This window comes from Myxine glutinosa, chromosome 7 (genome assembly GCF_964187855.1).
Source record: "Myxine glutinosa chromosome 7, kmMyxGlut1.1, whole genome shotgun sequence".
In the NCBI taxonomy this organism is placed as follows: domain Eukaryota; kingdom Metazoa; phylum Chordata; class Myxini; order Myxiniformes; family Myxinidae; genus Myxine; species Myxine glutinosa.
In genome coordinates this window covers 112,032,584-112,056,782 of record NC_136267.1, presented here as the reverse complement: position 1 = coordinate 112,056,782, position 24,199 = coordinate 112,032,584, and the positions used below count along the sequence as shown (strand labels likewise).

General features: G+C 42.6%; 2 protein-coding genes and 1 long non-coding RNA gene across 4 annotated transcripts in view; 2 read left to right on the top strand and 1 right to left on the bottom strand.

The window, feature by feature from the left end:
- The window catches only part of RASA1 (RAS p21 protein activator 1), a 165,136-nt gene that overhangs the window by 17,068 nt on the left and 123,869 nt on the right, over nucleotides 1-24,199 (bottom strand). The window lies entirely within an intron of this gene.
- Nucleotides 377-23,128, top strand: LOC137431570 (ras-related protein Rab-8A). 2 transcript variants are annotated; one of them, XM_068123030.2, is made up of 8 exons: nucleotides 377-553; nucleotides 2,024-2,084; nucleotides 7,687-7,747; nucleotides 7,868-7,945; nucleotides 8,477-8,566; nucleotides 12,342-12,407; nucleotides 21,815-21,865; nucleotides 22,094-23,128. In XM_068123030.2, exons 1-8 carry the CDS (start codon nucleotides 430-432, stop codon nucleotides 22,184-22,186), a joined length of 624 nt encoding a protein of 207 aa, XP_067979131.1. In that variant the 5' UTR covers nucleotides 377-429; the 3' UTR covers nucleotides 22,187-23,128. The 2 variants fall into 2 exon arrangements, with proteins under 2 accessions (XP_067979131.1, XP_067979132.1); XM_068123031.2 differs by having other exon boundaries at nucleotides 12,342-12,436.
- LOC144892985 (uncharacterized) lies at nucleotides 10,757-11,556 on the top strand. Its single transcript, XR_013624152.1, has 3 exons — nucleotides 10,757-10,922; nucleotides 11,103-11,243; nucleotides 11,393-11,556. It is a non-coding gene; the product is annotated as an uncharacterized LOC144892985 (long non-coding RNA).

Genomic DNA, 24,199 nt, shown 5'->3' with positions numbered 1-24,199 from the left:
GGCTTGCATGCGGTTCATAATGTATTCCATCTGTGGTACACTAACAACCTATTATAACATTTAATCCTAAATTATTTTGTTATTTAATTCTCTGTGACTCTCATCTTAATTACTTTTTCTGGAAGTATTGTCTTAAATAATGGCGTTGTTACTGATGGTGTACCTGAGTACATCTTGCAAGCTCGATAAGGAAAATCTCCCTTTCTTGTTTTGCCTTTTCTCCAATAAATCGTGTTACATATTAATATAAAGTAGAAGGAGAAAAGCAACGTTAAGATATAATGTAGGTTATCGATGATTAGGAATTCAACCTAAAAAAAATTAATATGGAATGAAATGATTCGAAGTTCGAAGTTCGAACCCATCTACGTGTTGACGTCAATGGTGAGTTGATATCCGGCTGTTTGAGCGGAAGCTGCTCAGCCTGAAATGGCGAAGACGTACGATTATCTCTTCAAATTGCTACTTATCGGTGATAGCGGCGTCGGCAAGACGTGTGTGCTGTTCCGGTTCTCTGAGGATGCTTTTAACTCGACTTTCATTTCTACCATCGGTAATTGCGGCTCATTTTTGAACTTGTTGGTTATGTTGAAGGCATTTTAGGGGTCAAGGGTTGATCGGGCCTTGGGTCGGGGCGGTTCCAGAGGATTAAAATGGTTCTATTCACGTAGAAAGAGAGCTCTGAGGTATGTGCTGTGGATTAGTTAATGTACCTGAAACTTTGCTTCACTCCCTCAACGACATGTTGGAAATAACCGTTTATTTGCCTCGATTACAAACTATGACGTCATTGATATAATTAATTGATGCGTTTTCAGAAGGATCCTGAGAGAGTTCGGGACAAGCTGAAAACTTCTCTCGATTCAGACTTTTCACAACTTGTCGTTTAATTTAAGTTTTACTCGTTCGACCTTAAACTTTTTACATACCTGGGGTATTTCTCCTTCACCCTGCATCAGATCAAATATCTATTGAATCGTCTCGTTCACTCATAGTCATAGATACGTTTGTTGATAAATAAAGTAAGGTTGGTCATCACTCATCAGGTCATTACCACACGGACTTTCTGGTGTCAAATGGATGTCCAAGTGCTGGTTAACCCGAACTCTCCAGTTTAATTATCTTTTATTTCCCATCATGTGATCTCCAATGTAAGATTCGATTTTTATTCATTTTGTTTGTGGTGATTTGAATGTACATTTTAAGTTGGCGTATTTATTTTTATCCACGTCAAAGTGTGCAGATGCGACATTTGAATAATGGTAACTTAACCAGTTTTTAAACATAACGTGTGATGTGAACGGTTTTTCAAGTACATTGAAGGAGTTGATCTGTTGATATTTTGATACACTGGTGCTTTGAGGTGATTCTACTCTTACTACTACTACTACTACTACCACTACTACTACGTCCAATACTACTACTACTTCCAATACTACTACTACTTCCAATACTACTACTTCCAATACTACTACTTCCAATACTACTACTACTACTTCCAATACTACTAGTACTACTACTACTTCTAATACTACTACTACTACTTCCAATACTGCTACTTCCAATACTACTACTGATACTTCCAATACTACTACTACTACTTCCAATACTACTACTACTCCTACTACTTCCACCACCCCTACTCCTACCACCACTCCTACTCCTACCACCACTCCTATTCCTACCACCACGACCCTCATTTCTACTGCCACTACCGCCACTACCCCCACCGTCGCTGCCGCCCATCCTTAATTACAAGTGCCATTCCTCGTGTTTGTTTGTTCAGTGTGGGATTCTCCACACTTCAGATGTATTTGTACCTTGGCAGGATAGGTGTATGTGCCACGATCCAGTGGAGGAAGTGAAGTGAAGTGATTTGATGAGGATGTGAAGGAAGTGGGGGTGTAATTGTGAAGGCTCTCGCCATATGTTTGGGTATTGAATGCTGAAATGCTCTTTATAGTTTCGGATGCGTGATTAAACTGAATGGGAATTCATCGATTCTGTACTTCTTTCTGCACAGGAATCGACTTCAAAATCAGAACAATAGATCTCGATGGAAAGAAAATCAAGCTGCAGATTTGGTAAGAACCTCGGAGTTTTGGGTGATTCCACGAGCCTCGATCTTGTATACATAAACAAACAAACAAAAAAATTGGAGTTGGTGAATGTTTTATCATCGTTACCCTGCACACGCAAAGTAAAAAGCGAGGTTAAGGGGGCATTATACCAAAAAAAAAACATTTTTTTACAAATATACAAATGCATCAATTAAAATGTTTGTTTCCTAGTATTGTATATACTAGGGCATTGCCCGTACTATATCTATATCTAAAATTATATCCCCCCCCTCTATTTACATGAAATGGTTTGGTCCAAAGCGAACGGCTTGCGAGTGGTGACAATCCCCCCCCTCTATTTACATGCAATGGTTTGGTCCAAAGCGAACGGCTTCCGGAGTTTGGTAAAGAAATCGCCATCGCGTGCACAAACGCGCAGGAAAGCGAATGAATCGCAAATTCGTTTTTATTAGTTGTAAAACATAGTTTAACGCCAACATAGTTTGCAAACGTGAAATAAATGAATACGCTCTCAAATGTGCCATCCGAGGCAGAGTGTGCCCGCCACGTTCGGCACACGCGATCGTTCGCTGCTCTCTGATTGGTTGAATCGTTTTTTGGACATAGCTCGGTAAGTAATTGTCCGATTAATATGAAACCTTGAAAAGGCACATCCTCGGGTCCCCAGCAATATACCTGGCAAGTTAAAAGTATATCGGACCCGTGGTTGTCGAGAAACAGCGGTCACAGACAAACAAACGTACAGACAGACAGAGATTACTGGAATTATAGATAGATGTACCAAGTTTGAACGTAAATGGACTTGTCATAGAGAAGATATAAGCTCCCCATTACACTGAACACAGTAAAAACAACACTGAATCACAGTAATGCACTTTTTGATAAAATGTCTTGATTGAAAATATGCAAAACTATATATGTACATGTTGCTTGATATATGAACATTACATTGGTATACATTACATAGCATTATATTATGCATGGTTACCATGGTAACCAGATGCATACAAATGATGAATTACCACTTTACAGCTTATATCTTCTCTATGACAAGTCCATTTACGTTCAAACTTGGTACATCTATCTATAATTCCAGTAATCTCTGTGTGTTTGTTTGTTTGTACGTTTGTACGTTTGTTTGTCTGTGACCGCTGTTTCTCGACAACCACGGGTCCGATATACTTTAAACTTGCCAGGTATATTGCTGGGGACCCGAGGATGTGCCTTTTCAAGGTTTGAAATTAATCGGACAAGTACTTACCGAGCTATGGCGATTTAGCCGTTCGCCGTTCGCTTTGGCGTTGCGAATGGACCAAACCATTGCATGTAAATAGAGGGGGGGGGTTCTGTGGTCGTTGCGAATGGACCAAACCATTCATGTAAATAGAGGGGGGGGGGGTTCTGTGGTCGTTACTGCCACGTGGTTTCAAAGTTTTTTTTTGTTGTTGTTGTTTGCACGCATGTTTTTTTGCACCCACGTACGGGCACGCCCTAGGATGTTTACACACACACACCCCTACACAAATTTTTTTTTTTTTTTTTTTTTGGCAAGGAACGGGCACCCACGTACGGGCACGTCCTAGCTTATATATAGTACGGGCATGCCCTAGTATATACAATACTAGGAAACAAACATTTTAATTGATGCATTTGTATATTTGTAAAAAAATGTTTTTTTTTTGCCTTCAATGGTGTAATGCCCCCTTAAACAATTTGTTCACTCTGTCTGCAAACGTTGGTCTATGATCTAGGAACTACTTGATTTCAATGGAATTTTGAATAATGAACACAAATTGGAATGCGAGCCTGCAGTTTAGCAGTATTTCGTGTCTCCTACTCTCTGACCATTCTCACTGCCTGCGGTGAGTGAGTGAAAGGCCCTCAGAGATAGTCTCTGAAATTGGCAAATTGTACGGAATCTCGTTCCGATCACGCATGTGCAGAGATGAGTAAGGTAATTGTTTTACCCTGCTTGTGTGGCATTCAAACAAAAATGAAAATCATTCCAAACAGGAAACTTACTGTTTTTCGGGACATCATAAAAGACACAAAGGACAGGCAGACACAATTAATTTAGTGTAAAGGTGGTGTAAACGACGGTGTATCAACAGAGTACCTTCCAAAAAAAAGGTTCTTTTATTATGTTGAAGCTGTTCCACATTCCTCTTCTTGTAGAACTTTTACAATCTTTATCAGTTGAATTGTATACTTTTTGTTTTGTGTATGTACACTACCAGTCAAAAGTTTAGGTACACCCAACATAATGAGTTTAATGCGCAAAATGAATATAAGATGTGAACAAAACTCTTACCATAGATATGTCTGCTTATCTACTGATAATATATTGTGCTTCAATGCATCTTTCTTGTGCGAAACGTAGGCTTAAAGCAATTTTTTGAAATAGGTCAAAGTGCAATACTAAATCCAAACTGAAACGTGAAGTTAGTTATTAACATTTCATCTCAGGAGCAAAAACTGTTTGCAAATACTCTACTCCATGTGGAATGAATGTTTGTACTTGGTTCTTCATCACATGCAATGCCTATTATTGCAAGGTATTGCAAAAAATGTTTACAGAAAGGCCAGCCATACAATCTAAAGTTTTTGTGTTTCAGATTGCATGAACATGGGTGCCAAAGCTAAGCTAATGCCAGAAAAGAAAGACAGGCAATTGTAACTTTGAGAAAAGAAGGCCTTGAAACGGTTGCAATGCTGGAGCTGTTTAGCGGGGCTCTAATTTCCGGTGCTGTAAGACGTCTGTTGCGCAGACTGGTGACTCGGATTACTTGTCCAGTGATTCTCTTGTGATTCTTGGTCGACCAGAACGTTTTCTATCCGCATTATTACCAGTTTAGTTGTCATTCAATGGCACAAGCAACTGCATTTACTGACACTTGTAATTGTTTTGCAATTTGTCTAGATTTGCCTTCTTTTCTCGAAGTTACAATTGCCTGTCTTTTTTTTTCTGGCGTTAGCTTAGCTTTGGCACCCATGTTCATGCAATCTGAAACGCAAAAACACTCATTCGATTGTATGGCCGGCCTTTCTGTACACATTTTTTGCAACACCTGGCAATAATAGACATTACATGTGATGAAGAAACTAAGCACAAACATTCATTCTACATAGAGTATTTGTAAACAGTTTTTGCTCCTGAGATGAATCATTAATAACATTAAGTTCGCGTTTCAGTTTGGATTTAGTATTGCACTTTTCGACCTATTTCCAAAAATTGCTTTAAACCTACGTTTCACACAAGAAAGATGCATTGAAGCACAATATATTATCACTGGATAAGCAGACATCTTTGGTAAGAGTTTTGTTGACATCTTATGTTAATTTTGCACATTTAAACTAGAAAATGTCAAAAAATGTTGGGTGTACCTAAACTTTTGACTGGTAGTGTACATCGGGTTATTTTTTTTTACCTCCGCCACCAAAGGTAGATGGAGGTTGTTTTCACCCCAGGCTGTTTGTCTGTCTGTTTGGTCGTTTGTGAACAAGAGATCTCAAAAAGTTGAGGATGGATTCGGACGAAATTCAGCAGAGATGTGGCGTGTGTGACAAGGACAAATGGATTCGATTTTGGTGAAGATCTGAATATGGATTCGGCTACAAGAATTATTTAATTTATAAGTGATTCATCACCATTGAGAGATCAGGCGAAAAGCGATAAATAACATGATATTTAAAAACGTTATGGACGAGTTTTGAATAAACTTGGTGGATGAGTTGGTTAGGTGGCAAGAACAAGCCGATACGATTTTGGTTCAGGTCCGAATCCTGATCTGGCATATCGGTGGGATACAAAACGTAAACTGTTCACCAGGCGGAGGTATGTGCTCTACCGAGTGCCGTTCTAGTTATATTATTAGTCCCCTACCGGTGTACACCGAAGGGGACTATAGGTTTGCACTCAGTCCCTCTGTCAGTCCGTCACGCAAAGAGCAGTGTTCCGGACTTTTTTTCTAAACGCTTAAAGCTAATGATTTCAAACTTGGCACATGGTTTCCTCATAAGCTACAGGTCAAGTTCGAACTTCACGACGTTTTGATCATTTTTGACAAAGTTATGGCACTTTGAACTTTGGGAATTCTGATAATTCTGATGATCCTCAACTCAGTGCCATTTTAAGTTTTAATTTCCTTCAACAAAAGATTTTCTCTGCAATAATAGGACTGATTGAGATCAAATTTTCACCATAGGAGGGACTCTGTCTGTAGAATATTTTAATGGTAATTATGACGTCACGTGGTTCGGCCGTCATATTGTTTTTCGTGAAAACACGAAAACCCCTTTTTCTCCAACGGCTGAACAGATCGAGGCCAAACTTTGCAGGCAGAATCGCATGCCCATGACAAACAAAAAAAAGTCAGCGAGCATGACGTCATGCGTCACATGGTTTTAGAGTTATGACGTTTTTAAGCATGAACCTTTAAAACCGAGCTCCTCCCTCATTTTTGATCCAATCAATGGGAATCTTCACAAATCTGTTCCGCATGTCAGTCTACTAAAATGTCCTTTTGGAATTTGCGATAGGGCACGTGGTTTGGCAGATATCGTTAATTAAACGAAAATATATATTTTTAAAATGGATATCTCTTGTTTATTCCAGGGTTCTCCTCAAGTCGCACCGGGCGCCCCCAGCCTCGTCTCGTGAACGTCAACAGCGCGACACAGCGCGCGCTTTCGGGAGGGGCGGAGCCAAGCCGAGAAACATATATATATATATATATATATATATATATATATATATATATATATATATATATATATATATATATACATATACATACACATACACATACACATACACACACACACACGCGCATCGATTAATTGATCGTGAACTGGAAAATATAATAAATTACTGATATTTAGCGACTCGAAAGGTTCTTTATCAACAACTTATTTTCTCGTGCTTCTGCTGACTTGTCTGCAAGGTGTATAAATCGAAGTCCCGAGTGCGAATCACAGGTGAGCCCGTCCTGAGGTAATTTGAGATTGGGAACGATTCAGAACCTGTGGGTGAATAACCCTTGGTAATTTCCCCAACTGTTTTCCGGACGACAGACTGCCGGTAGGGGACATGTATTGCAGCGCAATACTCAGAATGCTTGTTATTTTGGACACCAAACGCGATATACACCACCAAAATAAAAGGTTGTGTTTACTGATATTAAACTTAAACTTGGTAGGAGACGTGTATTGCAAAGCAATTCTTACTGTTATTATTATTAATGTATTGTTTATACTGTGGTTGGTGAATGTGAAGATGTGAATGTGAAGAGGAACAGGTTGAGATGGTTTGGTCATGTATTGAGGAAGGATGAAAGTGACTGGTTGAGAAGAGTGATGGAAGTTAATGTAGAAGGAAGTAGAGGACGGGGAAGACCGAGAAAGACTTGGCTAAAGATGGTGGAAGAAGAAATGCGGGCAAGGGGGTTAACAAGGAGAGATGCAGAAAATAGGGCAAAATGGAGAAGATTGTCATGGGGACCGCAAGGCTAACCCCCGCTCTAGCAGGGGACATGGCCTTAAAATGCATGTTGTTGTTGTTGTTGTTGTATACTGTGGTTGGTAAAATATTCATTTGTATTTTCAGGGATACAGCCGGTCAGGAGCGATTCAGAACCATCACTACAGCGTATTATCGTGGAGCCATGGTAACGATGATTTATCTTATAAACATGGTTCAGAGTAACACAAGAATAATCTTATTTGCGTTTTGACATGTGACATAAGGTAGTTGAAGAAGAGTTAATGCTGCGATTTGTCTTTTACAGGGTATTATGCTGGTGTATGACATTACAAATGAGAAGTCTTTTGAGAACATAAAGAACTGGATCAGGAATATAGAAGAGGTGATGTTGCTTTCACTCATTTCAGTTTTCACAAAAATTTATAATGTTCAAAAGCTTTTCTGAAATGACGTGGAATTTAACGATAAGAATTCGCCACCTTCAGTGTGCCGACTCGCTTGGACGTTTGTTTTCGTTTAATTGCAAGCATTCACAATGGACCCGTCGAATATTGTCACGGCCTGTTTACTGCCAGAAAGTGTCTGTCTGTCTTGGTTTCCAGATGCTGTTTGCAATATTAAAGGACCGGGAAGGTGGTTGAATTTGGCGTGAGGTTGAAGGGACTGGCTATAATAACCTGTCAATCACACAACACAAGTAGTTGGAAAACACTTCATTTGAAAAATAATAAAACCAAATTTGTTTCCAATTAGAGATAGTCTTTTGTATCTTATTATTATTATTATTATTATTATCATCATCGTGATCACTAAGGGTGATTTAGATTCTACAAGCGGTCAATTTTTATATATTTTTGAATCTATCTTTATTTTAGTTTGTTTCCTGTTTGTTTTTGCTCTTTTCATTCCTCAGCACGCATCGGCTGATGTGGAGAAAATGATCCTTGGTAACAAGTGTGACATGAATGACAGGAGACAGGTCACAAAAGACAGGGGAGAGAAGGTTTGTGATTGTGCTCTTTTCGAAATGTGGCTTCTTTCAATGTTATGGATTATTTTGAATCTTCTGAGTAGAAGTGAATGTCTACTGGTGATGATTACTCGTGCCGCGGCCGTAGGCCGAGCTCGTGAATATTGCGATCATCCGTGAATATTGTGGTGGGGTGTAGGGTTGTTGTCTGCAGAATGACTGTACAAGATCAGCTAGAATCCCCAAATTTGGCAAAAAAGTTTCATATTGTGAATGTCTTGGAGGAGTTAAACTTTAAGCTCAGATGGGAAACTATAAAATGAAATTTGGTGCAGGACTATATTTGCTCATGCCACAGATGAGTGTGTGAGTATTGCGATAATCTCATCTGTGTGTACAATTATGAAACTCTGCCAAATTTGCTGCTTTTCGCTCCTCGTCGTGCCGAGTTACTCGACCGACAAACACACAGACATGGATCGCAATACTCACAGGCTGAGCAGAGACGGGAAGCACATCAAGAGTAAGTAGGCACATAGCTCAACAGACTTCAGTTGAGAGAGGAGACTCATGGGTCAGGTGATCTCTATTCGGATGAACAGCAGCTGTGACCAAGGAGCAGAAACAACTGATACTAACCAAGGATAAAAAGTCGAAGTCCGGAATCCAGAATAAATGAGACGAGAGCAAAAAGTGTTTTTATTTTTTTTATTTTGTTAAAGGTACCGACAAAGCTACACTAATATAGACATACACCCTAACTTGCATTCTCGGGGTGAGGTGAGGTGGGGTGTGGGGTTTAGAGGCCAAATTAATTTTGCACCTATGGGTACCCTAAGTACGTATGCAAAGTTTGAGGGAAATTGGTCAAGCATTTTTTGAGCATGAAGTCAGAGGCCATTCAGGGTAAACTCAAAAACTAATATCCAGTCACAAATTATAATACCGCATGAGACACGATGACATCATAATAAGGGAATGATGAAAATGGAAGATATTTGCTATCTCGACATACTGGAAACATGCTTGCAGTTATTTTATTTCAATTTTCTTTTATAGCACAGTACATCAAATCACAAATCATCCCCATGACTTCTTAGAGAAATGTAACGAGCACCTCCTTCGAGTGCATTCTAGTTTACCTTGATGTCGTATTTGAAGGTACTGGTTTCCTGCTTACTGTGCCCTCGGGCTGGCAGGATGGTATGAAGGTATGCGCACATGCCTCAACTGTCTAATCTAGCCTGAGGTTGAACCTCGACCTAGCTTTCAACTGTCATCATGGCATTTCACATGCCATATCTATGAATGTGCCGTCCATCAAAACGACGTTAAGCTGGAGGATCTGTCTGCCGGCATTGGTCATTGGTGTATGTCAAGTATTCCACAGTGTATTTCGTAAAGCATTAGGTGGGTTAAAGCCAGCAGCCTGAACAAACTAAAACTGCAGGCAGAAAGTGGTCTGGTTTTCTTGGACGCTGCTTGACACCAAGTTACACTGCTTGCTATCTAATGTGGTTGGTGGGCCCGCTGCTCCTACATGAACAAATCCGCGTTCCCAGGTTGTTCGCATGTCACGTGCGAATTGCCATCTTCAGCTACTAAGTGCAACCCATGATACTGTGAGATACCCATGAAGTAAGTAAAGGATCCTCCGTGCACAACTGTTACCCATGTAAGGGCTGTTCTTTGACCATTCGTTTTGGCTTGTTAGCAATCTGCAGCTCTGGTTCATAAAATTGGAATAATACTGACTAGAACGGAGGATGCGCTCAATTTTTTTTGAGACATCTCGCATCCAAAAAAAGAACAATATCCAAAAAGCTTGGGCAATCATAAATATATCCTTTTCAGCAAAGATCAGTGATCATTTGAACACGAGGCAGGCATTGCAAAATAGAATATCCATTTATATTCGTTCCACATTATTAGAATAATTTGTGTTTTAGGCCAAGAAACAGGAGAAAACAAGAAACAGATATTACTTCAATACTTGGTTGATGCATTGATGCAGTTAGATTCTCTTCTACCGTGATGCTTTCCCAGCACTGGACCAGTTTATCCTTCAGTTCGTGAAGTGTCTGGGGTTTGAGCGCATTCAGCATGCGTTTGGCATAAGCTTCTCTATTGGGTTTTGGTCGGGTGAATTTGCAGGCCAAGATAAAACTGCAATGTTATGTTCAGCAAGCCATATCGTTATAGACCGCGTGCTATGTGCCACAGCCAGGCCTTGCAGCAGTCTGGACTATGAAATACTCCATCCTGTCTTGGTACACAACCACCTTAACTGTCTGATACAGCAGGCAGAGAGGTCCTACACCCATGGCACTCGTGCCATCCGATACCACTTGGCTTTGCAGAAACTTGACGCTCCACTGTAGGCATGCAGGTAGGGTAATTTCTCTTTTATACTGAACCATATTGCAGGATGTCCCTCGTCTCCAAAGGAGTAACGAAAACTCGATTTGTTTGTGAACATAACCGTTGACCACTGTTCCACGGATCAGTTCTCTCTTCCTTCTCTCTCTCTCTGGCCCATAACTGTCTTCCTCCTCTGGGACGCATTCAGGTGGGGAAGGGGCAAGGGGAGGAGAGGAGAGGAGAGGAGAGGAGAGGCTTCATGGCAGGCATTTGGGATCAAAATCTAAGTTCGCAAAGACCGGTGGGATGTAGACCTGGATGCTTCGACAAATCATCATTCCACCTGCGAGTAAGGTTTTTGGTAAACCGGTTCTTCCTCCTCTAAAGGAAAAATAACCGGTTCTTGGCAACGTCGGCCAACTACCTGCCTGTCATCGCTTGATGTGGTAATATGCTTCAGTCAATAATTATTTCTGCTTGATGTGCCACCATGCCCAGTGTGAAGCTCTTTAAAGATGCGAGATATTGTGAATTGTGGACAGCCAATTTGTCTGGCGATATCTGACTGTCTTTCCATCATCGACGATGAGTGCCCTGACCACTGCTCTCCTCGTTTCAGAGATGTCTTCATTCCTATGGCTGGACATGTTCATCCAGTACAAGTACGTCAGGAGACCTTGCAAGGCTTATAATGAGAAACAAACTGAACTAAGATGCGGATCTCAACACAAAATGTCATCTATTGTAATTTTTTGACACAGACAATTGCTTATTATTATTATGTTTTGACACTGGTATGCAGGTAGGAGATGGCCTCTAAAGGTGGTTTTTACTGGTATGCAGTATACAACTGGCCACTGACTTTTATTCAGAGTAAACTTTCAGCATATTCCAAGATAATATTCTTGAATCATTCCTTAGATGTCAGATGTCCAAATAACGATTGAGACTGATCCTTCATAATCTATTTAGTAATCGTGCGGCCAGTTCTTGCCGGCGATGTTCAAATTTTACGAAACAGACCTGTATATATTACATTTTAATGGGGTTGAGCGTGAGCATGCCAGGCCAATGTTTACAGGAACGAGAGATAAGCCTGGCTGGATATTGCATATACAAAATAATAATTCCAGTAATAACTAAAATAGAGATGGATTCACGCTTTGGTATCAAAAGCGATTCAAACGAGCGTAAAGTTGAACGCGCAGAGTTTAGCTCTGAGAATATGCTTGTTACGCAGGTTTGGAGAGCGCGTTGTAAATGGACTTCACGTTCAGTTGTGCAGGTCGCTCGGATAATCCACAATCTGGATTGCATTTCCCCCGCTGTGGTGGAGTATTGTCGATTTGAGTTTTGAACCACAGCACTTAAAATGATGTTGCATGATGAAGGCCATCGAGGTTCTCTTGGAATTTTGTACTTTTTTTTTTTTCTTTTCTTGCTGCAGTTGGCGATTGAATACACAATAAAGTTCATGGAGACGAGTGCGAAGGCCAGCATCAACGTCGAAGATGTAAGGAGAGTGCCTCATCCGATAGATATGTATGTGTATATATATATATATATATATGTATATGTATATTTGTGCAGCGTCTGTCCTGTCCTGTGTTGTCACTGAACTACTTTCTCAAACTTTCGTGAATCGTACCAAACTTTTGGAATGCACATATCTCTCCCGTCAGTATGTCCTAAGCGTATTCTTTTTGAAAAATTTTCTAATTTTTGTTTTTGTTTTTTTTCGGAATTATTTTGGGAAATATTTTACAGCAACTCAGGTACAGTCATTAGCCTCAGTTAAAATAAGCCCGTTCCTCAGTATCGACGCTTGGTGAGGCGAGCGCAGCGAGCTGAGCCAAGCTAGTATATATATATCTATATATATATATATATACACACATACAATCACGTGAAAAAGTAAGTACACCCCATGTAAAGTTTTGACTTTTTCAACATATTTCAACATACAGCTATTTGATCTTCATTTCAACAATATTGAAAGATAAAGGTGATATAATATAACAAATATCATGAAACATTTACATTTTGAAGTCCCGGTGTGTACCCCGGTTTAGAATAGGTACACCGTATCCCTGCGTGTCGTAAGAGGCGACTAAAAGGGTTGGCGTCAGGAGGGGCATCCGGTCATAAAAACATTGCCTCAAAAAGAGAACCATGACAATTACAACTACATATGGGCAGGGTACAGCCCGAAGTACCCCGTGGGAGACCCACTCCCTCTCGTCAAAACTCAAGATGGGGAACCCGATCGAAGCAAGGGTGGAAATCACTCCAATTATGACGACGAAAAGTCTGATGCCCGACGTGGAGATCGGTTTCTGAGGTTTGGGACATGGAATGTAGGGACAATGACAGGAAGATCAGGAGAAGTGGTGGAAGTATTGGTCAGAAGAAGAGTGGACATATGTTGTGTGCAGGAGACGAGATGGAAGGGAAGTGGTGTGAGAATGGTGAAGGGTAGGCAGGGACAGAAATACAAGTTTGTGTGGCAAGGGTGCCCGGAGGGCGTGAATGGTGTTGGTGTCCTGTTTTCTGAGGAGTTTGTAGACAGTGTGGTGAGTGTGACGAGAGTGAGTGAAAGGTTGATGGTGAAAATGATGATTGGAAAGCTCTTGGTGAACGTCATCTCGGGATATGCTCCGCAGGTTGGTCGGAGCGATTTTTTTTTTTTTTTTTTTTTTTTTTTTTTTGTATACAAGATCGAGGCTCGTGAAAGAGCGAACATTAATCACACAGAAAGACAAACCGACACATAAAACATATAACATCGGGAGCGGTAGACAAGATGGGGAGAGAGGGGGAAGGACACAAACACAACATTTGAGAGCAGGGACCGAGAGACATGGAGACATCGAGAGATCTGAGAGAGGGCGAGGGCTTTGGGGGGGGGGGCATGGGAAGGGGGCGGTGGGAGAGGTATAAAACATATGGACACTGCCAGGACTTCCAGGAAAGAAGTTGGAATTTCAAACAAGGTGGATCTGGGGTGAATTAGCGGGGGTAGAAAAGATCAAGGTTTTGGATGGGGGAAGATAAGAGATGGTGGTGAACAGCTGTTTTAAAGACCTGGAGGGAGGAGTGGGATTGAAGGGAGTGAGGGAGTTTGTTCCAGAGGCGGGAGAAAAGAGGAATGAAAGAGTGAAGGTGAGCAGAGAGCCGAGATTTCGGCAGTTTAACCATCAGAGGGTTGCTGGCAGATCTTGTGCGACCTGTAGGAATATTTGGGGGACAGAGCACAGAGAGAGCTGGGGGTGCAAGGCCGGAGAGGAGTCGGTAGAAGACAGAAAGACCACCTACCTGCCTGCGGTGAGTGAGTGAAAGGCCCTCAGAGATAGCTTCATCGCGGGAGATTCCAATAATTCTGAAAGCTTTGGTTTCAACAGCGTGAAGCCGAGCTAGGTGTGAGGCAGGAGCACCGGCCCATAGGGGAGAACAGTATTCCATTGAGCTGCGGATGAAAGCCTTGTATGTGGTGAGGAGCTCAGGTGTGCCGAGGAAGGACTTCGCACGACGGAGGATGCCCAGTCGGCGACTGGCTTTGGAGGCCAGCTTGTAAATGTGGTTTTCCCAAGAAAGATCATGGCAGATAGTGAGACCCAAAATCTTGAGCGACAGAACTTCTTGGAGAGGATTGTTGAGAAAGTAGATGGGAGGGTTGTCCAGTCGATCTTTTCGGAGAGACATAGTAAGAGTGTGAGATTTGTCAGGATTGAAAGACATGTTCCACTTGTTTGACCAGTCTGTGATTTTGTCCAGGTCTTCAGAGAGTGAGGAGGCAGCAGACTGCCGATCTGAGGGAAGAGGAATGGAGCGGCAGAGAGTGGAGTCATCAGCAAAGAGATAGAGAGGATTTTCGAGAGAGTCAGAGAGATCATTGATGAAGACCAGAAAAAGCACGGGGCCCAGAACACTGCCTTGGGGAACTCCAGCCTGAACAGGAAGAGGAGATGAGAGAAACCCATTCAGGGCCACACGTTGACGACGACTAGAGAGGAAGTCCGCCAGCCATGCGTGGAGATTTCCATGGATACCAAAGGAGGAGAGTTTGGTGAGCAGAGCGGGGTGCCAGACCGTGTCGAAGGCACGTGATATGTCGAGGGAGACAGCTCTAATTTCCTGTTTGGCATTGAGGACCTCCATCCATTGTTGAGACAGCAGAAGCAGCATGTCCAGAGTAGAGTGACCTGGTCTGAAACCAAATTGATGATCAGAGATCAAGCCATTGGAGAAGAGGAAAGATTTCATATCCGAAGCAATGATGGATTCCATGACTTTGCTGATAATTGGGAGAAGGCTGATTGGTCTGTAGTTGCTAGGATCTGTTTTTGCACCTTTTTTGTGCAAAGCGGTGATGTTGGCTGATTTCCAAGCAGATGGCAGTTGACCTTGAGCAAAAGAGAGGGTGAAGAGAACAGAGAGAGGGTGAGATAGAGCAGCAGAGCAGGATTTTAGGACCCGTGGGCTGATGCCGTCGGTGAAGGCGATGAAGAGAAGGCCAAGTTCTGGTGTGCAATAGAGAAGCTGATGGAAAACGTGAAAGATGAGGAAGTTGTTGTGGTAGGAGGAGACCTAAATGGACATGTGGGAAGGAGTATGGACGGTTTTGAGGGAGTTCATGGGGGTTACGGATATGGTGTGAGAAATGGAGGTGAAAGGATTTTGGAGTTTGCTGATGGAGCTGATTTGTTGATTTGTAATATTCAGTTCCAGAAAGAGGATAATAAGCTTGTTTCATACACGTCAGGTGGGTCGACAACAACCGTTGACTACCTGATGGTGCGTAGGCGAGACAAGGGGCACCTCCGGGACACAAAGGTGATCCCCGGGGAGGAGGAGGCTGTTTCACAGCACCACTTGGTTGTCTGCGACATAAGGTTGAAAGGTGCGAGGAGAGCTCGGCGGGTGAAGTACCAACCGAGAATGAAGGTGTGGAGGTTGAAAGAGGTGACGGTGAGGGAGGCATTAAAAGAGAGGCTGAGTATGGTCGAGGATGATGTGGTTGAGCTTGAAAGTGGTTGGATGTCAATGAAAGATAGTCTGTTGGGAGCCGTTGGTGAGGTATGTGGATGGACAAAAGGACCACCGAGGCACTCGGAAACATGGTGGTGGGATGATGAAGTTGGAAAGAAGATTGACGAGAAGAGGAAGAAGTTCAAGGAGTGGCAGAAGGCGAGGGGTACGGGGGCAGAAAAGGAAGAGCATGAAAGTTATAAGGCTGCAAAGAAAGAGGTAGCAAAGGCGCAGGAGGCATGCAGGAAAATGTTCGGAGAACGCTTGGATTTGGAAGAGGGTCAGAGAGCGGTATTTAGGATTGCAAAGCAGATAGCGAAAGAGGTGTGATGTGATGGGGGTGAGTTGCTTAAAGGATGAAGTGGGACAAATCGTTGTGGACCCAGATGGAATTAAAGGAAGATGGAAGAGATATATGGAAATACTGTTGAATGCAGAGAATGAATGGGATGGCAACATAGAGAGTAACCCAGTTTTAGGACCGGCAGAGAAGATAACCGAGAAAGAAGTTGAGGAAGCGATAAAAGCAATGAAGAGTAGAAAAGCGTGAGGGCCGACAGGAGTTGTGGGAGATATGTTGAAGGCAGCGGGAAATTGGGGTGTGAAGAGAATGACAGATCTGCAATCTGGTGGTGAAAGAAGGCCGCATTCCAGTGGATTGGGAACTAAATACCCTCGTCCCTCGATACAAGGGGAAAGGTGACCCTCTGGACTGTGGCTCATATCGAGCGATAAAGTTAATGGAGCATGGAATGAAGGTGTTGGAAAGGGTGTTGGAGAGGAGGATAAGGAAGAAAGTGAAGATTGACAAAATGCAGTTTGGATTTATGCCAGGAAGAGGAAAGACAGACATGCTTTTTATTGTGAGGCAGTTGCAGGAGAAGTACATGGAGAAGAGGAAGAAGTTGTTTCTTGGGTTTGTTGATCTGGAGAAAGCATTCGATGGGGTTCCACGTGAAGCAGTGACATGGGCATTGAGGAAGTTAGGAGTGGAGGAATGGTTGATCAGAGTAGTGATGGCAATGTACAAAAGAGCGCACACAGCTGTAAGGACGAAGGACGGGAACAGTGGTGAGTTTGAGGTGAAGGTGGGAGTGCATCAGGGGTTGGTACTAAGTCCACTACTATTTGTAGCTGTGATGGAGGTACTGGCTCGGAACGTAAAGGAGGGTTTACCGTGGGAGTTGTTGTATGCAGATGATCTGGTGTTGATTGCAGAAAGTATGGATGGACTGAAGGAGAAGATGAACAAGTGGAAGGAATGTATGGAGACGAAAGGTCTGAAGGTGAATATCGGAAAAACAAAGGTGATGGCAAGTGGTAAAGCATGTGGTGAGGTGGAAATAATTGGGAAGTGGCCATGTGCAGGAAGGGTGTCGGAGTGAACTCAATTCAATGTACAATGTGCGCTGAGTGGGTTCATCAAAAATGTAGTGGTTTCATCAAAAATGTAGTGGTTTCACATGGTCATTAACCAGTGTGGCAGCTACATTCAAGTGAAAGGTGTGCACAGAGGGAGCTGCAGATGGAGGAAATGTTGAGTTGGATCTTGGAGACGGCGTGAAGCTGGAAGGTGTGAAAACATTTTGTTACCGAGGAGACGTGCTGAATGGAGGTGGATCAGACTCGGCAACGGTTGCTCGAGTGAGATGTGCATGGAAGAAGTTTTGGGAACTGAGTGGCGTGCTGACGAGGAGGGGTGTCGTTGAAGCTGAAGGGAAAGGTGTATGCTGCATGTGTGAGAAGTGTTATGATTTATGGGAGCGAGACATGGGTCGTAACATAGAGCAGCAACGAAGGCTGGAAAGGGTGGAAATGCGAATGGTTCGGTGGATGTGTGGAGTATCGTTGAGAGAGAGGAAGCCAAATGATGAATTGCAAAAGATGACGGGAATAGAGCCTGTGATGGATGCTGTGAAGAGAAACAGTTTGAGATGTTTTGGTCATGTGTTGAGGAAGGATGAAAGTGACTGGTTGAGAAGAGTGATGGAAATGAATGTGGAAGGAAGTAGAGGACGGGGAAGACCGAGAAAGACTTGGCTAAAGATGGTCGAAGAAGAAATGTGGGCAAGGGGGTTAACAAGGGGAGATGCAGAAAATAGGGCAAAATGTAGAAGATTGTCATGGGGACCACAAGGCTAACCCCCGCTCTTGCAGGGAAAATGGCGTTAAAATGCCTGTTGTTGTGTTTGTTGTAGTCCATTGTATAATTTAAATAAACATAAATGCAAATTTCGCGTGTGGAAAAAGTAAGTACACCCTTGGCTCTAATAGGTGGTGTTGCCCCCTTTGGCAGAACCAACCTCAAGTAGGCGTTTCTTATACCTGTCTACCAGTCTCTGACGTCGACTGGGAGAAATTTTTGCCCACTCCTTCATGCAGAATTCTTTCAGCTGTGCGATGTTTGAGGGGTTTCTTGCATGCACAGCTCGTTTCAAATCCCCCCACAACATCTCGATGGGATTTAGATCTGGGCTTTGACTTGGCCATTCCAGAACCCTCCAATTCTTTCTTTTCAGCCATTCCTTGGTGGATTTACTGGTATGTTTAGGGTCATTGTCATGTTGCAAGGTACACCTTCGCTTGAGCTTCAACTTTCCGATAGATGGCCTCACATTATCCTCAAGCACTCTCTGGTACAATGAAGAATTCATAGTGGATTCTATGATGGTGAGCTGCCAAGGCCCTGATGCAGCAAAGCTGCCCCAAACCATAATATTTCCACCACCATGCTTTACAGTTGGTATCAGGTTCTTGTGGTCAAATGCTGGCTTTGGTTTTTGCCAAACATGTCTTCTGGTACTGTGGCCAAATAGCTCTACCTTTGACTCATCTGTCCAGAGCACATTGTTCCAGAAGTGCTGGTCTTTGCCTCGGTGCTCATTGGCAAACTTTAGTCTTGCCCTGATGTTCTTTCTGGACAGCAAAGGTTTCCTCCTGGCACACCTCCCATGTAGATCAAATTTGTGCAGCCTCTTTCCAATGGTAGACTCGTGCACTTTGACATCAACAGTGGCAAGAGCTACCTGTCGGTCCCGTGATGACATTCTGGGGTTCTTGGAGACTTCTTTCAGCATCTTGCGTCTGCTCTTGGGCTGAACTTGCTGGGGCGGCCTGGCCTGAACAAGTTGGCAGTTGTTTGGAATCTTCTCCACTTGTAGATGATCTTCCGGACAGTCGAATGATTGATTTCAAATTGTTTGGAGATCTTTTTAAATCCCTTCCCCAGACTCGTAGGCATCTATAACCTTCTATCTGAAGGCCTCAGAGAGCTCTTTTGATCTAGGCATGGTGATGCCGCACACTTCAACAACAAAGAGCAAACCAAACTAAATGCCTGAGGTTTAAATAAGACAGGTTCCTCCAGGATCCTCTCTAACGATGTTCTCATCATTTGCACCTGAGCTGGTGCACTTGATTCTAATTTTAGGTATTTGAAGTAGTGATAAATGTAGGGGTGTACTTACTTTTTCCACATGCGAAATTTGCATTTATGTTTATTTAAATTATACAATGGACTACAAAATGTAAATGTTTCATGATATTTGTTATATTATATCATTTTTATGTCAATATTGTTGAAATGAAGATCAAATAGCTGTATGTTGAAATATGTTGAAAAAGTCAACTTTTCCGGGCAGTATATACTATATATACTAGCAGAAGTACCCCGCATTGCCGGGCGGGGGAGGGGAGGGGAACGGGGGGGGTGGGGGGGGGGGGGGGAGTGAGCCCCTTGGAAAAGCGAGCGATTTTATTTTATTTTATTTTTTTTATTTTTTTTTTCCCATAGCGATTTTTTTTTCCATAGCGTCATAGCGTTTCATAGCGTCATAGCGATTTTTTTTTTCATAGCGTCATCACGTGATCGCTCTAAGCGAATCAGCGCCCACCTGCTCTGATTCCGTTGATTCCGTGCGCTGAAATGCGCTGAGGTAAATATGAATAAAAAATATGGATCGTCAAATATTTTGAGTTCGGCCATGTTTGTCCCACGCTCAATGGCTATGTCTATGTCAAATATCAAGCATGTAAGCCTCTCCGTTTAGGAGTCTATCGGTAACATTACACGCACACACACACACACACACACACACACACAAACTGTGTTTTATATATATATCTATAGATATATATATATATATATACAGACTTGGCATTTAATATGGAATATTTTTTTTGTGGGGGTGAACTTACTTTTCAAGATGACTTGGAACCAAAAGTTCATTGGAATTATGTTGAAATTATTCTAGATTTTGTTAATGTGACCTTTAAAAGAAACAAAAACCACATTTGACATTTCGAAGCAAATAAATTGATCCTTGAAAGTGATGTAAACTGATATCGAACTCAATTCACGGACGGTCCTGTGTTAAACTTCTGTACGTTTTCCAGAAGTATCTCTTTATTTTGTACATTAGCCCAAAATCTTTTTTAACAAAAGTTAAATTACGACTGGGATTACGGACAGTAAAATTACAGTTCAGTACTTACCCCCACGAGCATTCAGGAGAGCACGTACACGTCGAGGCATGCTGTTCACGAGATTTGCCAAGGTTTGGACAGGAATCGCTTGCCATGCAGTGTCAATAGCCTGCTGCAATTCACGCACAGACAGGCTGCTGGTACAAGTTGTCGATTTGACCGTTAATTCTGCCCACAAGTTCTCGATCGGATTCATATCCGGGGACATGGCAGGCCACCCCATATGCTCTGCACCACGGTCAGCAAGAAAGTGTTGGATCATGCGAGCACGATGAGGCCATGCATTGTCATCTTGGAAGTCAAAGTTTCCTCGAAAGGCTGCACGAACAAATGGAAGCAATGTTTCTTCCAGAATGGCCCTGTGCTTGAACTGGTTCAGGTTTCCATTCAGAACAACAAGGTCAGTTTTGCCCCCTGCATGAAAAGCAGCCCAAACGGTCACCCCACCACCTCCAGCTTGGACTCTTGGCACTATACAATCTTCGTTGTAGGCTTCATGCACTTGTCTGCGCACTCGGACGCGGCCATATTGACGATAGACCAGAAGTCTAGACTTGTCACTGAAGATCACGTGATTCCAGTGTCCTGGCATTGACGGTGCTCTCTGGCCCACTGCAATCGGTGCTGGCGGTGTTGTCTGGTCAGACCTGGCTTTCTCAGGGGACGCCTGGCACGATAGCCTGCTTGAACCAGTCGTTGGTTGACTAGCCTTCTGGATACAGGCACATTTGTCAGTTGCTGCCACTCAGCCCTAGGCCGATTAGCTGACTTGGTACGGCCATTGCGGACTAACCAGTGCAGCTGGCGATCATCCCCCCTTGTGGTTCTGTGGGGACGTCCTGACCTCAGTATTGGAGTAGGGACACCCCTCTGAGCATTTCATTTCAGGATCTTTGACACCTGACCTTGAGTGATGCCATACTGCCGAGCAATAGCACGGTTTCATGCCGGAATTTCGTAAAGCCACCACTAAATGACAAACAGCATTGTCGAGTTGACGGACCATCTTCAGGGGAAGCGGCAATAACTTTTGTAGACGTGCAGCAGTTGTTTTCCACTAATACAGAACGCAACAACCCTTGTATACCCGATTGTGAAGCCAATCGTCAAATGTACCTGTCCGTACATTTTGTCACGCCACCTGTGATATAATCCTGTTATTGACTTCTTGCTGCGACAAACAATCAGTGACATGGTTCTTTTAACAAAGAAATCACCGAAGCATAAAAAACTCACCAGATTGATATACCGAGTTCAGAAAGGAAACCGAAGTCAAGAAAAAAAAAAGATTCCATATTAAATGCCAAGTCTGTATATACACACATATATGTTTTGACTGATTTTGTTTGCACGTTTCATTTTGAGGGCAGTAGGGCATGTGATGCATGTTGTGACCTCCTCTTGCAGGCATTCTTTACATTGGCACGTGACATAAAAGCCAAGATGGATCGGAAGCTGGTAAGCCAAATCTCTGCTCTTCTTTGTAACAGCCGTTTTGTTCCACTCACCTCGACGAGACGTCACTCAGCCCAGTTGTATCGACTCTCGTCCATTTGGCGTTTGTTGCTGATAAGTGGCATTACAGTCTTGGTCGTTTATTTAAAACTTTTCATTTTTGTAATACTTGACTTGCCAGAGTGGTTGATCTTATTGCCTCCTGTGCCTTGTACTTTTATTTATTTCCAGGAGGGGAACAGCCCGACGGATTCCAATGCAGTTCGAATTACAGCCACTCCTCAGATGAAGAAAAGCAGCTTCTTCAGATGTTCTCTGCTCTAATGCTGAGAATATTATTGATTTTTCTGTTTGTCCCTATTTGGGGACTCTTCGTGGAATGGGGATAAACAAGGCCACATTGTTGGTTGTGAGTGACGGGTCTTTTTTTTTTTTGTAAGCACAGAGACCAAGTCCAGAAGCCTTTGCCATCTGATGTGTACAATACTGCACATGACTTTTATCAAGGGGGAAGAGGGACTAATTTAAACTTTTCTTTTGAATCTTCTGGAACGTAATTTGTAACCATTCGCATCACCTAGTTTTTGCAGCAAACTTTAACCAGTGTTTTTCAGATGTTCAACCTTGTATAAAATGCTAGCATAAGAGGTTATATTATTTTATTAGGTGTTATTTCTACTTTCAGCAACTATCATTCCATTGGGTGTAATTGCCCAGGATTCCTTAAATGTTTATTGTAATCCTAGCTTTTTCCTTCCATAGGACTTGTTTGTATCCAAGTTTTGCATACTAGCCCAGGAAGCTGATTTGCTTTGATGCATTGCCGAAAACTGTCCAAGGGAGCGTGGAAAAGCATTTTGAGCTACCACAAAAATTAAAGGTTTAAAAAGAAATCGGTTTGGCATGACGTTAATTCCACGAGCAGGGACGGTTTTCATGGTGTGCGTCTATAGGCCGTGTTTGCTAAAGCATTTGCACCAGTATTACATTTTGCAGCTTTGGTGCCTGAGGTTCCGCTTGCATCAGCTGAGAGTCTTTGCAAGCCGAGCTGAACCAATGATGACCGATAACCAATTGTAGTTATCCTGCACTTTTCAATCTTTTTGGCATTCGACACTTCGCTGTTTCTTCCTGAAGTCCCTTAATCGTTTTAGACGCTACTTTCAAACTTGTATTTTAGCCGCTACTTTCAAACTTGTATTTTAGCCAAGCTTTTTCAGTTAAATCGTTTCATATTTTTGATTAAATAAACGAATTTGAATACCATTTTGTTGGTCTACGTATATTAAGCTGCCACCAACACTTATTTTGGTGATTATATATCGCAATGTCCTTGAAGGATATCGTAGCCCTACTTTTCTACGCTGTGCAGCGTAAAGCTGCGAGTAGCCTCATTGGCTGAGCTGCTGATGCAGTGCCCTCTGAAGGTTAGAGCAGGAATTTGGAATGTTGCCAGGTGCCAATGATAGCTCACCTACTCTGAAGGAAATTAAGCAAATGTTGGACAGCGATGCCATTATGCTTATGGGGTTATCCCACTGGTTACATCAGAGGTGCTGCTAATGCAGGTAATTTGGAATTTTACCACAATTGCTTATTGTGAAAGCAAATGTGTAACGGGAACAAATGTATGTTCCCAGTATTTAAAGTTCCATCTGACAGGTGGCGCACGGGGTGATGCAGATCTGACAGTTGCGCTGCCTGAAAAATCCAGTTTATAATCGGATCAGGAATTGAACATATTGCCTGATTATTTCCATCATATATCCTGATTATTTAAACCCTAACAACCCTGGCTCATTTGAAAATCCCAAATACCATGTGTTCATTGTTTACACAAGTCTTTGTAATTTGGATGAGTGCACTGAAGTCCATCAATATTTGTTCAGGATTTATGTGCATTATCTCGGCCTTGGATCAATGAAAAAAAAAAAAGACAGCTTGAAGGTGTATGTGCCCCTTTCATCACAATATTTGTCTGGCTGTAATTTTTCTTGGGATACATGGTCGAGGCTTGGGGAGGAGCAAGGACAAAATGAACAGCAGAAAATGGGGGGAAACACAGCAATAGGAGGGTTGAGGGACAAAATAGAGAGACTTGGGCAAGTGAGGAGTAGTAGAGGATGCACTGGGTGGACAAGATGGATACAGAAGGCTTGAGGAGGGTTAATGGGGGTAGAAAAGCTTGTGGTTTGGATGGGGGGTGATCAGAGATGGTGGTGAACAGCTGTTTGAAGATCTGGAAGGAAGAGTGAGATTGAAGAGAATGTGGAAGTTGGTTCCACAGGTGGGAGAAAAGGAATGAATGAGGAGGTGAGCAGCAAACTAACTGATAGC